At 32.8% G+C, this 17,948-nt stretch overlaps 1 protein-coding gene and 2 long non-coding RNA genes across 3 annotated transcripts; all 3 read right to left on the reverse strand.

The window, feature by feature from the left end:
* Positions 1-3,269: 3,269 nt before the first annotated feature.
* Positions 3,270-4,228, reverse strand: LOC128285390 (uncharacterized). Its single transcript, XR_008275897.1, has 2 exons — positions 4,181-4,228; positions 3,270-3,410 (listed from the first exon to the last, which is right to left on the reverse strand). It is a non-coding gene; the product is annotated as an uncharacterized LOC128285390 (long non-coding RNA).
* Positions 4,229-10,216: 5,988 nt separating this feature from the next.
* Positions 10,217-12,014, reverse strand: LOC128286736 (uncharacterized). Its single transcript, XR_008277393.1, has 2 exons — positions 11,765-12,014; positions 10,217-10,636 (listed from the first exon to the last, which is right to left on the reverse strand). It is a non-coding gene; the product is annotated as an uncharacterized LOC128286736 (long non-coding RNA).
* Positions 12,015-12,997: 983 nt separating this feature from the next.
* LOC108463237 (inositol-tetrakisphosphate 1-kinase 1-like) lies at positions 12,998-14,215 on the reverse strand. The gene has a single exon (XM_053024336.1). The coding sequence runs from the start codon at positions 14,065-14,067 to the stop codon at positions 13,141-13,143; it is 927 nt and encodes a 308-aa protein (XP_052880296.1). The 5' UTR covers positions 14,068-14,215; the 3' UTR covers positions 12,998-13,140.
* Positions 14,216-17,948: the final 3,733 nt, after the last annotated feature.

Raw genomic sequence — 17,948 nt, forward strand, 5'->3', positions numbered from 1 at the left:
TTGACTTTTGAATTTTTTATATTTTAAATCATTTTATTTTTTGAATTTTAAAGGGTTTTTATTCTTTTATTTTCTCTTATTTAAAATATGAAAAAATATTTTTTTATTGTATTATGTACTTTTAAACAGTAAGAACCAAATTGATAAAAAAATTATAAATATTGTTGAGGACTAAAAAGTTATTTTACTTCGACATTGTTAGTTTTAACGGAAAAATTAAACAGGATTAATATTTTTAAATAAATAAAAAAGTAAAGCGCACAATATCTTGAAATTAAAGTATATAGACTAAAATTTTAATTTTAAAAGAGTACAAAGTCATGTTTAAAGGAAAAAAACTGATGTGGAAAATTTTAAAGATAAAACACGATGGGGACGGGATTTTCATTTGAGGAAAAATACCTTGGATATTTCTTAAGAATTCATTTGGTGCATGAGATTGTGTTGACAGAATACCTTAAGATATGAAAGTGCATTATATAAATATTATATTTCATGTTCAGTTGTTTACTTTTTCAAAGAGTATCTGTGTTGAAGAGATTAGTTATTACTATTAATACTAGTGAATCCTTTAATTTTGACAAAAAAAATCACTAGAATATATGGTTTTAGTTTATTTCAAAACATTAAATTAAAAGTTTAAATAATAAGTGAATAAAATTAATATTAATATCAATTATTGTAAATTATACTGATGAATTTAAACATGATACAAATATAAAAAGTAATATTGTTATAAATATTTTATTATTATCAAGTCAATGTCTATTAAAATAAAAATTTGATGTAATTTAAAACTTTAAGATCCGTTAGGAGTAGAATTTTATATAATTTATACTTCTTATATGTATAAATATTGACTTTGGACAAACATTGTAAATATCTTTATTGATGAAAAAGATACATAATTCTCTTTTGTTCTTCTATTTTTCTTGTTTTTACTCTTTTATTATTTATTTTATAACACATTATCAACATAATACTCAGAGCTACAATAAGAAATTAAACCCAAACTTTAAATCCTTGAACAACCTTTCTTAATCGTCTGGCTACCCAAACATTTAATATTTTTGTGTCAAGAAAGATATAAAATCAATAAATGTAACATCTCAAAATTTTAAGAATTTGAAACAATAATAAATAAATAGTGAATCAATTATAATCTGAGAAGGTAACACCCCAAAATATAAGAGATTAAATGAAATGTATAATCAAAAAATGAGCTTTAGTATTGATGCTTAAAAGCTTAGCATGCTCCTCAAATATACTAAGTTCTATTCACTTTTTTCCCATTTCTTTGCTTTAAATTTTTAGCAAACTAGAATGAGAGTCAGTTTTAAATAGAGTAGAAAATTAATAAAAGTGAGCAATAGCTCAAATGATTAAAGCCTTGCAAACCAGGTTCAAGTCACGCCATACTCCCCATTTCCATTTTAATTTCGACTAAAATTGGTTATTTTGTCATTCAACCCCTTGAAATTTGAAAACCCTAAGTATTTAATCCTCCTTTTCCTAATTACTCTAGGATTTTGATTTCTTTTCTATTTCAACTTGAATGCTCCCTCTTTTCCCTTTAAATTCTTCTTTTCTTTTCTCCTTTTCTTTTTCATCATATTTCACATTATTTTGCTGTGAAAATTATTTCTTTGCTCACTCCGAATCAAAATCAATCTCCATTAAATTCATTCTTCACTGGTTGTTGAATTTATCATCGATAACCTTCAAAATCTCATTAAAGATTGGTAAGTATTCTCGTTTCCAATTAGAACCCATAAATTCTGTAATAGTTGTTCTTGTTAATCTTTCAACTCGAATACGAATCTTTTACAAATTTTCCTAAAAATCTTGATAATTTTGATAAATCTTGGAAACTATTATTAATTCTTGCATAAATCCTATTTATAGGACCTATTCCAGGTACCCCGGATCAGATCTCGACACAAGGAACGACAGCCAAGATCTTTGTGATAAGTGTGTGTTCTTTTACGAGAAAATCAGGCCTAGAATAGACTACACGGTCGACCATACAAGTGTGTGGGCCGCCTGTGTGGACCACATAGCCCCCTTACACGGCTATGTCCCTTTGAACCCTAAAATTATTGCTTCTCACACGGCCTAGGTCCTTCCATATAGTCGTGTTTCCCCTGTAGGTTGATTTTTTAATTTTCACACAACCTCAGTCTGTTACACGACTCAGCTACACAGCCGTGTACCCCCTCCACATGACTTAGTCATATGCTATGTGTCCCTTATTTTTTAAATATTACAAATTTATCCCCTATTTTTCATATATTGCAATTTTTCCCTTATTTTTCAAATTTTATAATTTTACCCATTCTTTTTAGATTTTATAATTTTACCCCTATTTTTCATATTTTATAGTTTTGTCCTTTTTTTAAAAAATTATAGTTTTGTCCCCTACTTTATAAATTTTACAGTTTTAACCAAAAAATTATATTTCAATTAGATTACTGTAACACCCCGTACCCGAGACCGTTTCCGGAGTCGAACACGAGGTGTTAACGGACTTAATTCATTAATTAAACAGCTCATACAATTCATTTTAAAATTTCCAGACAAGCTGGCTAACTGCATCACAGTCGCTTTAAAAATCACATCTCGAGTTACGAAACTCGAAATCCAATTCCGTAAATTTTTCCTGAAACTAGACTCATATATATATCTACTAATTTTTTCTAGAATTTTGGTTGGGCCAATTAGTACAGTTTATTAGTTAAAGTCTCCCTGTTTCAGGGTTCAACTACTCTGACCTCTGTGTATTACGAATCAGATATCTCCTATACAGACCTTCAATGACTATGCCGTTTGTCTCTAATAAAACTAGACTCAATAAGGAATCTGTACATATAAAGCGTGACTTCTAATTATCTTTGTAAAATTTATGGTGAATTTCCAAAGTCATAATAGGGGATCCAGAAATCGCTGTGGCCCTGTTTCACAAAAATTTAAACATCTCATAAAATATAGCTCATATACCTGTTTCGCTTTTTCCATATGAAAATAGACTCATCAAGCTTCGATTCCATAACTTATTCATTATTTAATTCCATTTCTACTATTTTTAGTGATTTTTCAAACTCACGTCACTGCCGCTGTCTGAATCTATTTTATGGTAAATTTTACCTATTTCATGGTTTCCATGGATTAGCTAGCAATTTGACATACATAATACCAAATATGATCATGATTAGCCATTCCAATGGCTAATCATTACCAAGCATTTCTATTTCCATACCACTCAATAACCATATCATAAGACCATACATATAAAATGATTATAATGCTATACATGCCATACTCAAAATATACAAGCCATTATGCCAAGATGGTATACAGATAGTGTGAGCGTGCCTCCGACCGTTTCCGATTTTCGAGCTGGCTTGTCAACACTACAAGGAATGAAAAGGAGGGAGTAAGCATAAATGCTTAGTAAGTTCACATGCAAATAGCAAGTAACATAACCATATAAGCAAACATAAAACATCATTTGCATAATCATCACCAAGACATTCATATCACATTTTCATTTATCATCTTACCATATTGTTGTTATATTGATTTTTCAACCCGAGGGTTAAGTACATACCTGTTCAAAGTACCCATTTCACAACACTTTCCAATACGTCCCTTTCATTTTGAGTATTCCTCCATTTGAGTAGAACTTTACCCGTTGAACACATCGGAATATAATTCGGATACATGGAAAGTTTGCACATAAGTGCCACATATGTAGCCAAGCTACCATGTAACCCGCCCATAAGTGAACTCGGACTCAACTCAACGAGCTCGGGCGTTCGCATCCATAAGTGAACTCGGACTCAACTTAACGAGCTTGGATGCCTAGTTACATCTCTCGAACTCGGACTCAACTCAACGAGTTCGGATGCTCAACCATCCTAGTGACATGTCACTTGTATCCTAATCTATTCCTAAGGTTCAAACGGGCTTTTTTCCTCGATCTCACATCTTTGCCGTCTTCCACGGAATATCAAAATCGATACTTCGGTGATAGTTCATACTCATCAAGTAATTCACATAATTACATATTATCAAACAATTATCACAAGTATAATATTTCATAATAATTATCATATCATTTAAAAAACATTAAAACATTTAAAATAATAACTATGTTACCAACATTTACATATGAACTTACCTCGTATGCGAAAATGGCTATTTTTACCATTTCGTCCACAACTTGGTATTTTCCCCATTTTAGCCCAAATTTCAGTTTTCCTTGCTCTATCATTTAAAATATAGTCTAATTAGGAGTCACATTATTCAAATTGACCCAAAATCATATTTTGGAAAAATTACAATTTTGCCCCTAAACTTTTGCATATTTACACTTTTGCCCCAAAGCTCGTAAATTAAAATTCAGCCTATTTTCTTATGTTTTATGACATGCTGATCATTTTTCCCTTCTATGGAAACATCAAATTCTCACTCTAACATGTACTTATGACTATTAGGTATTTTTACCGATTAAGCCCTTTTGCTCGTTTTTACTTAAAACCGAGTAGCACAAGTTGTCTAACATAATTTAAAACCTCACATTCTATCATAAAACACCAAAATACACAAATTTCACCTAAGGGTATTTTTCCAAATATAAACCCTAGGTTAAATTATTGCTAGCATAAGCTAAATCGAGCTAAGGGACTCCAAAACATAAAAATCATTAAAACGAGGCTAGAACGGACTTACAATCGAGCTTGGAAGCTTGAAAACCCTAGCCATGGTTTCTCCTTGCTATATTCGGCCATGGGGTTGAAGATGAGCAAAATTGGCTTTAATTTTGTATTTTAATTCATTTTACCCTAAATGACCAAAATGCCCTTACTACTAAACTTTCCAAAATTCCATCCATGTCCAATTTTGTCCATAGACTTAGAAATTGGTAAAATTACTCTTTAAGGACCTCTAATTAATAATCTAATTCAATTTTATGCAAAATACTTCTAGAACACAAGTTTTGCAATTTATTCAATTTAGTCCCAAATTTCAAATTAAGCACTTTATGCATAAAATTTCTTCACGAAATTTTCACACAATCATGCAATCATATCATAGACCTTAAAATAATCATAAAATAATTATTTCTATCTCGGATTTTATGGTCACGAAACCACTATTCCGACTAGGCCCAAAATCAGGATATTACAATTACTCTCTGAACAAGTTCTAAACTAGTTTCTGTAACACCCCAAACCCGGCCCAGACGTTATGGCCAAATCCGACATGCCACATCGAAGCGTTCAAAACATTTTATATTGTTGATCCAGAAAAACTTACTTAGTGTTTTAAAAGATAATTTCATTATAGGTTAAAGTGAATGGAAGCTATGCACCAGGTAGGAAATCGGAAAAGAGGAGGTGAGTCCATCGGACTGCTTAAGTACCAAGCTCCCTTCGGATCCAATCCTAGACATGCATACCGCCATTGCCACACCTTAACGTCATGTATATTTCTAGGAAACTGATTTGATTAAGTCCTTTTTAGGAAAAGTGATTGATTTTGGAAAATACTTTCATTGCGGAAGCTTTGCTTATTATCGTGGTATTTTGAAATCAATTGTTGTTTTTGAAAACGCGCCCTAAAGCTTTCCAACTTCAACAGTTAAAATAAGTAATACTTATCTTAGTAACACATATTAAAACCATCAAGAATAATTAAGCGGCCTTATTACATTTAAAAAAAAAACCCAAAACCTCAAACGTAAATAAAAGGATATCCAATTCACCAGAAGAAAATCAAACTTTCAGAACGGGTGGCCACTCCGAATTTCCTCTCAGCTCCAAGCCCACTATGGTTGGGGATTACTGCGTGGATGGAAATAAAAGGGTGAGTTTGGGAAACTCAGTGTAAATTAACCCAACCATAGTCTATATCACTCAAACCACGAAATAGAATAAGTTGGCCTTAGCCGAGCAATTGAGAATAAAGCCTATAGGCCCATAACAGAACAGAACAGATATTACATGTTTATGCAGAAACCCAACCCAGATTCATCCATAACACCCCCGTACCAGCCTTACACCATGTGGGAAGACTACTCGACCCACCCAACCACTACACACCACAGAAATCGCAACGAGACCGCCAGATATTGTGACGAAGTCAGCAGATACAGATATTGTGGCAGAGCCACCAGAACAGATATATGTGGTAGAGCCACCAGATCAGATAATTGTGGCCTAGCCACCAGGACGCTTCCTCCATAATATAACCCATGTCCCCATGCAACAGATATATAATCATGGCATACATCATACAGAATCAGATCGTCATGCTTTTCAGTCAAAATTAAACCTAGGGGTATAACGGTAATTTTGCACCTAAGGGTATAACTGTAATTTTCTATACATAGGGGTATTATAGTAATTTAGCTACTTTTAGAGTTTTCATGCATATCCTAACTATTTACGTACTATCAGAACACTTACCACGCATACTTACCGAATTGGGCCCGTTGGCCCATGAACCCGATCTTTGGCCCATTAAGCCCAAATTATTAAAATGTACGAAATCGCGCGTACTGCAGTTTATTAATTTAGATTACTAAATATACAAACCCAACTATCTTACGAGCATTCACACACTCGCAAATTCCCAAAATACCGACTTTTCGACATTTCGGGTTTTGCCAATCTAGTCTATGAGAGGGTGTCAGTTACACACTGTTTGCGACGATATGCTAATGAGATCCACACACGAACTGCCTACAATTGGATTACTAACACGTTAATCTAATTATTCAAATACAAACTACGTATTAACCCCTTACAATATTCGGCCAACCACACCTACAGATCATAGTAAGCTTATAAGAAATCAATAAGCAACTCATTAACAAATTTTTGTCAATGTTTACCACATAATCATAATTTCACTGCAAGCTGTCTTCCTGAGCAACAGTCACTAAATTATTTATAACTGGAGCTACGAAACTCCAAATCAAGTGCCGTTAATTTTCCCTGAAAATAGACTCATATATCTTCTATCCATAAAATTTTCAGAATTTTTGGTTTGGTCAATCAATACCAGATTTTTCTTAAAGTTTCCCATGTTTCACTGTTTGACTAATCTGACCACTATTCATTACGAATCAAATTTCTCATTGTACAGAATTCAAAATATGTTCTCGTTTATTTCATTTGAAACTAGAGTCATTAAGCTTTAATTACATAATTTATGCAGCTTCTAACTCATCTTCCAAAATTTATGGTGATTTTCCAAAGTCACGTTACTGCTGCTATCCCAAGCAGATTTATTACCAAATCACTCTTTCACACCTAACTTGCATGCTTGTTATTTAAACATGTATATCACCAATCAATCATCACATATCTATGATTTTACTTAAGTATAATCTCCATTTCATCATTTTAAAGCACAACATGTTAGTCGATTTTTCCCCTTAGCATCTAAGGCACATGCATGCTCATTTGTTTGGCTCAACTTCACTTATCTTCCATTTTTCATCAAAAGAACATGAAACAACAACCATTTCCTTCATTTTAATTCATGACTAAATGCTCACAACACAACTAAAAACCAAAATATGCTTCAAGAGTTAAGGTAGAATCAAGAAGAACTCATGAACATCAAGATAGAAGCAAACTACCATGAACTTACCTTCAATTTTCTTCCCCAAGTGACCGAACATTCAAGAGCTTTCTCCTCTCCTTTCTCTTCTCTAACTTTCGGCTATGATGAACAAAGATGGACAAAACTTTGTTCTTTTCACCCCTTTTTCTTTTAATAAAATTTCATATTTCATCTATTTAATTTTTTAATACAAAAGACATGAAATGGCCATCATGAAACATTTACCTAAACCATTATCATGTAACATTTACCTAACCATTATCATAGAATATTTACCTAATACATTATCATGGAACATTTACCTAACCCATTATCAATTTATACCATGAATTATGGATATCAAGTGCTCATATTGTCTACAACAACATGATGGCTGGCCACTTCATGTAAAATGGGAGGTTTGTCATGCAAATCCTCCTATTTTGCACTCCTATTTATTTGGCCACTTCAATTTAGCCTACAGCATTTTCAAACATTTTCACATAGGTCCTATTTCATAATTTCACTCACAAATGACAAAATCAAAGCATGAAATTTTGCCAACATTCACAGAATTCCCGAAAATTGGGGCATTACAGTTTTAGTAAATTAAATTATGCAATTAGGTCTCTGATGATATGAAATATGTTAAAACCCTTGATTAATCGAATTTATATGTTATTTATTTGTCTTTACATATATTTGCATTAATTATGAATAATATATATTATTATTGTATCTATACTTGTGATCGTATGAACGACATGCCCTATGATACTGTTACTCCGAATGCATAAAAGGCATGACTTTTAGCTAATGAGTTGAACTATTATAAACATATTAATTGCTACCGTATTATTCTGTTAAAAGCATAATTAAATACTATCATATTGATTTATTTGAGTTTGTCATATTACATTGAATGGGGTGAAACGATATAAATGAAAGAAGTTGAACAATTTATCTGCAACATTAAGTGGTTTATCCACACCGTTTGAGCAACTTTTATCTGCATCGTTTGAGCAGTTTATTAGCAACTTCAATTTGCAAATATGTTATGTATCCACAACCTTTTGGCAGCTTGTCTGCAAAAACTATTTTATCAAAATACCCGGTGGTATATCCACCCTTTTTTATTACTAGTGGTTTATCCACAATGAGTGGTTCGTCTTCTAGGGAACTCCTACTGTAGTGTATAGTGGTAGGGTAAGAACCTTTTTTCTAATAAATTGAAATTGCATCCATTTATGAGCATTTGTATTGTCGTGAACACCGAGATATTATGATAATGAGTTAATCTGGAACACTTAATTTTGAATTGCTATTAAAATTGTGTTTATCCTTTGAACATTGAGATATTATGTTGATGAAATTTATCTAATTTGCCGATATTTTGTATTGTTAATCAATTGCGGTTTATCCTTTGAAGTTGATAGTCTATATGTTTTGTCTATTGTTTACTTTGATCTTCTTGCGATGGAACTCACACTAAGATTCATAGCTTACTACCGTTTTTATTTCTATCCTTACAGATAGCCCACCAGGTTAGAACGTGGGCTCGACATACGGAGGGCTCGGCTCGAATTGACCATTCTACCATACAAATATTTTAAAATTACTAATTGATATTTTTATTATTCAGATACTATGTCATTTTATTTTGAATTGTGGCGTGAGACTTAGGTTGATTTTTAATTAGTATGCATGTCTTTTAAATTATTTTTTTTAAATGTTGAATTATGGATTATAACCAAATATGCATGAAATATAGATGTTATTAAAACTAAGTTAAAAATCACATTTCCACGGCAAGATTATAAAGAAATTTTCTCTAATAAATAAATTAGAAATTAACTAAAATTTTCGATGATAATCATCCTTTACAAAAAAAGACGTTAAACTACTTGTTTTTTTAACTCATGAATTTTTCTAAAAATAAGCTAAGTTTTCTTCTAAAATAAACAAATATTTTAAATCGACTATTTTATAAACCTTGATTGCTACTAGGCCATCTTAATGGTCGATGTAATCTCCCGAATTCAGGTATAACGTCTAGGCCAAATTGAGAGGTTACAGAGAAATTTAGAAATTGGGAATTTTCAATGTTAAAAAGATAGTAAAGACAAATACTAAAGAAGTTTGGAAAAGTCTATATATTGGAGAAAAAATTTCAAGGTATTGACTAGATTGTAAGAAATTGAAAAGTATTGGGCCAAAGTGAGAAAATTTAAAGTTAAAATGAGTAAATTGAATTGAAGGAAAAAGGTGGGACTAGATGTGAAATTTACCAAAAGAAAGAATGAATCATACATGGCATTGTAGAAAAAGTTAAAAGGACAGAATGGTAAATATTTGAGTTAGATAATTATGAAAAGTGTAATGATTAAGGACTAAATTGTCTCAAAACATAATTGGTAGGGCACAATGATAATTAAATGAATAAGATAATTATTGAGAGTGTATTTATTAAATATGAAATTGTGTCAAATAAGATTGGAGGGTCAAAATGTAAATCATTAAATTAATAGATTTTTAATGGATGTTTAAACAAATAAGATGTTTAAACAAAATTTTATCAATTTTATTCAATATAATAGTAATATGAAAATAACACGTTAATAATATTAGAATATTTTCTATAAAAGGTTCGATTTAATAGTATGGCTAAGGCTACTCTAGCATCAAATGTGACATTCATATATTTTGACTCGGATGGTCGGCTCGGATATAGGGGTTTTACATTCATTGGTATCAAAATCCAGTTTTTTAATCCTAAGGTCAAAAATAAATCTAGAAGTACATGTCGTTTGTTTACTAATGTGATGAGATGTGATTTTTTTTTATTGATAAAGCTAAATTGTGTGATATGGATAGAAGATGTCCCGAAATTCTAAAGATGCTTCAAATGAAGAAATAGAAAGTAGGGCTTCTAATCTTAACCGAGGAGAACGTGTAGCACTGTCTACGGCCCAAAATTATCTGGAAGAACTTGTAATATCAAGGTCTGAACAAAGGCAAGAGTCTGATAGGAAAACAAGAAATGAATCAGAATTAGTACATGTTAAAGGTCTAAACACAATAAGCTTTCTTTTAGACATTAACCCAGTTCTTCAGCATTTTTTCATAATCAATGTCCCTCCAGTCCTCCTCCAACTCCTGTCCCTCTTGTGCCAGAATCATAACCCCAACAACAATTTTCTATTACAAATTAACGATCTCCTCTTGAGAAAATTAGAAAACATAGAGTTGAAGAATTTAGAGTTAAAAAATAAGATGATCATGCTATGGTTGGATATTGGTTAAAAAACAGAGAGAGTATTTGAAGAATTGCAATGTTCAGATGAAGACAAGTTAAGATGTGTTGCGTCATTATTAAAAGATGAAACATATCAATGGCGGACCACCGTAAAGAGTGAATTTGGTTACATGAAATTTCTTCTTATCAGAATTTAAAAAGAAGTTTGTGGGTCAACCATATTTGGAAAGTAAGAAGTGAGAATTCATTGATTTGAAGCAAAACAAAATCACTATGTCTGAATACGAAAAAAAATTTGTGAGATTTGAGTAAATATTCTCGAGAGCTAGTGACTACGGAATCTGATGTGTAGAAGATTCAAGTGGGGACTGAATGAATATCTTTATGTACATGTGGGTTTGAATTTACAAGATTTATCATCTTTGGTTGAAAGAGCACAAAGAATAGAAGGAATGAATAGACAAAAAGACAAGAACTCAGGAAAAAGTGTAACCACTAGTTGAACAATCTATGAAAACTACTCAAGTTCAGCAAGGGGCAATCGGTCAGAAACAGTAAGTGGCACTGTTAGTAGTCAGAGATATGGAAAAGAAGTAGCAAATTGATCCGACTCTCAAATGATACCACGAGCTTATGCCATTTGAACTCGAGGAGGAAAAGATGATAATCCTGATGTGATAACTGGTAATGTTTCTTTAACTAATATTTTAATGTTTGTGTTAATTGATTTCGGTTCTGCCCATTAGTGGGGAAAAAAAAGAGAGAATTATTAGTAGAATGTGTCGAGAAGGATGAATTAAATATTAGTTGTCCCGGGTAAAGGGAGAAGAAAGTGAAACATATGAGTAATGATTTTTGAGAAGTTACAGATTATAGATTTTATGTTAATCTTACAGTTTTGATGTGATACTTGGCATGATCTGCATATCAGAATATGGTGAAAACTTGGTTGAAATTTCAGTACTGCCCTGCAAAAATTTCTTCAAATTTGATAGTCAGTTTGAAACAGTGATTCAAAAATTAAAAGACAGGTTGAGAGATTGTATTATTGAGTCCGGAGCTTGTTGCATCACATGGGATTCTTGGTTATTGATTGATTTTAGTTATCAATATTGGAAAAACTTTTATGATGTTTTTCATGTATAAATGTCGAAAAGCATCAGTATAATTGATTTCACGCAATAGTTTCAGAAGAAATTGAAAATTCAGATAGTTCTTATATCTGAAGGAGCGATGTGGGTGAGTGAAGAAATTATAAGACAATAGTATTTGCAGTGACCGGAGTATTATCAATTTTCGAGGAAGAGAAATGTAAAATCCTCAAAATTTTAGGAATTTGAAACAATGATAAATAAATAGTGAATTAGTTATAATTTGAGAAAGTCAAAATTTGAAAATTTTCAGTGTTATAAATAGTGAAGACAGATACTGAAAAAGTTTGGAAAAGTCCATATATTGAGAGAAATAAATATGGGGTGTTAACTAGATTGTATGAGAGTGAAAAGTATTGGAGCTAAATTGAGAAAATTAAGGTTAGAATGATTAAATTGAATTAAAAGAAAAAGGAGGAGGGACTAGATGTGAAAGTTTGCCAAAAGAAAAAACAAATCATACATGGTATAGAAAAAGTTAAAAGGACAAAATGGTGATTATTTGAAATAAATAATTATGAAAAGTGTAATGATTAAGGACTAAATTGTGTCAAAACATGATTGGTGGTAAGGCAAAATGATAATTAAGTGAATAAAATAATTAATTGAATGTCTAACAGCTTAAGTATGACATAATACAAGAATATGGGACAAAGGAACTTCAGCTAACAAGTCACAGAAACCAAACTAAATTGGGTCTTTCCACCATCAATATTCCTTTCAAATCCTAGTTCATATCACTTATCTTATGTCCATCCCTAGCAAAAGCAAAAGCAAAAGCATGCTTGGATGATGAATTATTCTCCTCCCATTATCAAACTCCAAGGCAGCCCACTAAATCAAACTTTGTATTCACACCCAGATTCCCTATTTTTGGCCACCCATATTTGTATTCTAATATCATATAGGCAAGTACAACTAGTTTGAGTTCCTCTACTTAGAAGTTTGAGTTCCTCTACTTAGAATTTGAGCAAAATTTGCAGCAAACAAGAACAAAACAAACCCACATTTCATATAGGAAACAAGTATGAGTATATGATGATACAAAGCATGCCAATATGTGAGGTTATTAAAACCTGGAAATATTCAGAAAGTACCTATATTTGGCATCTCCAATCCTCAATTATCCCCGCAGTTTATGTCCTTGTGCATAACATCACGTAAAAAATCGGTAATGACAGACTCAAAATCCGGCATTTTGGCATACCCCGGAAAATAATTGATATCAATGACTAGGTAATTCTCCTTGTTTTTCCCATCCCTAATCACATCGAAATTAAACAAATTTAACCTCAATTCCTCCTTTAACCCTTCTACCAACTCCTTCACTAAACTCTCCGGGGGCATTTCCGTCTTTTCAAATTTACAACCTTCCCCTCCCCCTGCCGCTGCCAAATTCGAGACCTGCGAAAACGGCAGTGAACCTTTCAAATTTACCAGTTTCTCCTCCGAAATATCGGGTAACGACTTCCGTTTCACGCACCGGAAATATTTGCCGGCCACGTAGACTTTAAAGACGACGCCGCCGTGATTAACGAACTCCTGCAAAACAAACGGCGCCGTTAAGTTATTTAACCCATCTTTGTCGAAGATGAGGTGCATTTTGTGCGACGTCTCACTGCCGTCCGCGTCTAACGGCTTCGCGATTAACGGAAAGTTGAGTTTCAAATTTTCCAAACCCGTAACTTCGGTAATGGTGATTTGTTTGGGGACTCCGGTGTTGTTTATTTTTAGTTTCGAAACCGTTTCGAGCATTGAGATTCTGTTTCGGAGGATGTCGATGGACTCTGGAGAGTCGATGATGGGGATGTTAGGGTTTCGGGAAGCGAAGTCTTGAAGATTTTGTTTCCAGTCGGAGTCGTACAATTTGTGGAGGATGCAGTCGAAGGGTCCTTGTTGGATCAAAGGTTTGGTGGGGTCGATTTTGGTTAAAACAACGCCATTCTGGCAGGCGCAGGAAAGGAGGGACGGTACGATGAAAGTTTGCTCTTTTTTCGGAGTTAAAGCATAGCCGATTTGGTAGGGTTTTGAAGAAAGATTTGACATTTTTGGTAGGGAGATCTGTTTGGAAGCCGAGAAAGTTGAGGAAAGTAGAAGTTGTAGTGAGAAAATAATACATATGAGCTTCAGGAGAACGTGGCAAGTTTAATATCTTTATAACACGTGTACTACTGCGTCCAGACTCAAATGTTGACGGAAAAGAAAAAGAATAAGGAGAAAATACGGAAAAGTCAAATACGTAACTAGAATATAGAGATCTAATAAAAAATGACATGAATAATTCAAATTTAGTTAATAATATATCAGTATACAGAGGTGATAAAAATGTATAATATAATTAAAATGTAAATATTAGATTAAAAGAAAATTTAAGGATTTATTTATGTAAATAGTATGGGTTTAAATTTGTAATTTTTATTGATTTTATAAAAATTAAAATATCTTTAAATAATATAAATTTTTAAAATACGAATAATATTTCTATGCTTTTTTTAATTAATTAGTGTCCAGTTGATTTTTAACATCAATCAATCAAGAGTTTAAATAATAGTCAAAAGAGTTCTGCATTCTGAAGGATAGTGGGAAATCATGTATGTTCCTAAAAAGTATAATCTAGTTGCTGATAATCTAGCGAAGATCAACCTCTCTTGGCAGACCTCTCTCTAGATTTTTGAAGTCACTCCTGATGGGGTGGCTACGTCCATCCAACAGGATAAAGCTTTTAGCTTATCTTAAAGTCTTTTAAATTACCTTTCTGTTCATGTTCTTTTCACCAAAAAAAAAAGTATAAATAAGTTATATATAAGTGGGAGAAAATATTTTAAATAAAATAATTTGTTTTTAAAAATTATTTAGTAATTACTATTGATATAATGGTAAATAATCACATTTATGATGGAATTTCTTAAAAAATATTTTTTAAAAATTACCAAATTAATTTTTTTGAATTTCTATTGAGTATGCCGAATAACGAAAACACTTCCAATTGGAAGCATTTTTAGTGGATTTGCAAGAAAATGCTTCCAATTGGATATGTGTTCCTTCTTGTCTGATTTTTTTAGGGTTATGGTTTTAATTTTTTTTAAGTAGGGTTAGGGTTTGTAGTTTTAGTAGTTTAGGGTTTTGTATATTTTTAAAGTTTTTATGTAGTCTTTAGTTTTTAATAATATTTTGAGATGTAAAGTTAATAATTATTTAATTTAATATTTACAACAATTGTATTTACACCAATCGTATATTCGAATTGTAAAATCTAATTCAATTCATAATCTAAAATAGAACTCCTCGATTTAATTAACTCTTAGTTTGTAATTTTTTTCGATTTTTACAAATGCAACTGAGTTTTGATCAGATTTTTTTATAGGAGGTCGAGGTCGATTAGATTTTTCAGTACATTTTTTTCGAACTTTCAGTGCATTTTTTACGGGTGGTTGAGGTTGATTAGATTTTTGGAAATGCACTGAAAACATGTCCTTCATGGAGCATTTTCCCTCTATAGCCTATACAAGGACATGTATAGGCTATTAGAACTCAGTGAAAACATGTCCTTCATAGCTATAGAATGTATATGCACTGAAAACATGTCCTTCATATTGTAGTATAGGCTATTAGAATTTTAATGGCTAACACGTTGAGGATATGTGTTTAGGCTTTTGGCCAAATTGGTTTGGATATGTTTTGTATGCTTACCTTAAATGTGATTAAATGGTAAGTTAATTTCTTTGTTATACTAACTTACTAAGCTTAAATGCTTACTCTATGTTATTTTTCGTGTTTTATAGTAATTCGAAAGCTCGTTCGAGTTGGAAGTTTATTGGAGCTATATCACACTATCCATCGGTCCTTTTGGTACTTTTAGTAAATTAATTCCAATTATAATGGCTTGTATTGGTTAATTTAGCCAATGTTGGCATATAAGTGTTTTGTTGAGACTAGCCACTTAAATGGCTTGTGTTTGGTATATTTTGATGTATATATATAAATATGTGGTCTTATCATATTGATGTTTGTTAGAATGGTATAATTGGTACCATTTGGGACTATGCATATATGTATTTGGTTATTGAGGTAACTTTGGATACTTGGTTGACATGTTTTTAAGTTTTCATTTAAGGTGCTTAAGGGCATATTGGTTGTATGTGATGATTTTTCATGTTTTAAACTTGATCTTAGTTGATTTTGGATGTCTAATTATGACTTGGTTATATGAAAATTGTTGTGTTTAGGTTGGTACCAAAATGGGTGAGAAATATGGCTTGGAAAATTACCTATTTTCGTCCACACGGGCAGAGACACGGATGTGTGTCTCAGCTGTGTGTGACACATAGCCAAGTGACACGGCCGTGTGTCCCCTGTATCTTCTTAATAATGCAAGTCAGTATTTTCACACGGCCTAGCACACGGGCGTGTGGCTTAGTCATGTGACCCAAGTCAGAGAGTTATACGGGCACGAACACAAGCTAGACACGGTCGTGTGTCCCTATTTTGAATGCCCACACTACTTGAGACACGGGCGTGTCTCATGACTATGTGAGTCACACAGCCTGGCCACACAGCCGTGTGACCCCTAAAGCTTTGAAAAATTTCAATATTTTTCCAAAAATTCTCCGAGTATCCGATATAGTATCGATTTGTTTCTAACGTGTATTTTGGGCCCCAATGTCTCGTATAAGGGACAATATGTTTGATTTAGATTGGTTGAAATGAATGTTATATGATATGAAATGTCTATTTATTTGATCTATAAACTCCGGTAATGCTCTGTAACCCTATTTCAGAGATAGATTCGGGTTAGGGGTGTTACATTTATTGGTATTTGGCTACAGTTTAGTCTATTCTCGGACTAAACGTAGCCTATACGAGTTTCGCTATACATGTCATTATATAACCTGTGATAATGTGATATCTCCTGATTGTTTTAAAACATGTTTTTATACAGCAACGACATCCAACCGAATTGATTCTGATGAAGTAGAGAGTAACACACAAGCCTCCTTTCAAGGAGTAGCTTCGAGTGGTACGAGGCTCGTATCTAAGGGCCGGGGAGGAGAGGCTAAAGAATCCTTCTTCTTTATGATGAATGAATGGTTCACCGAGTTTGTATGAATAAATCCTGTAACACCCTTTACCTGTATCCAACGCCAGGACAGGGTTCGAGGCATTATCAGACTTAAACATAAACATTCATACAAAACCGGACCATAAAATTTGGACCAAATCAAATTCATCCAATCACATGCATATCATCCCTTATACGGGCCCACGAGGCCCAAAACATACTTTGGGAGTGGTTCGGGACTAAACCAAAAACTTTTGGAACTTTTACTATAGTTAGAAAATTTTCATACTTTGGAGAGTCACACGCCCGTGTGGGTAGGCCGTGTGGTCATACACGCGCCTGTGTGGCTTGGGACATGCCCGTGTCCTCAGCCCGTGTAACTCTCTATTTATGAATTCATGCACAATTTGGGGTCACACGGCCAAGTCACCCGCCCGTGTCTCGGGGCCATGTCCTTTACACGACTGAGACACATGGTCGTGTCTCTGCCCGTGTGGCCAAGAAAATGGCTATTTACCAAGCCATTTGCCACCCTCATTTGCACACTCACATACACACTTTCAATGGAACTTAACATGGCACAATTAAGCTACCAACACAACCATAATCAAGGCTTAAACATATCAAAACAATTATTTACTATTCATAACACAATTGTCCACTTGAGTAATAGTCACTAAATTATTTATATCTTGAGCTACAGAACTCTGAATTAAGATCTGCTTGATTTTTCCGAAACTAGACTCAAATATATTCCTACCATAAAATTTTCAAAATTTATGGTTTAGCCAATAAGTACAGCTAGTTCTTCAAATTCATCCCTATTCTGCTGTTTAACAGTTTCAATCTTTTTTCACTAAAGATTAAT

Source organism: Gossypium arboreum, chromosome 2, assembly GCF_025698485.1.
Source record: "Gossypium arboreum isolate Shixiya-1 chromosome 2, ASM2569848v2, whole genome shotgun sequence".
Taxonomy (NCBI): domain Eukaryota; kingdom Viridiplantae; phylum Streptophyta; class Magnoliopsida; order Malvales; family Malvaceae; genus Gossypium; species Gossypium arboreum.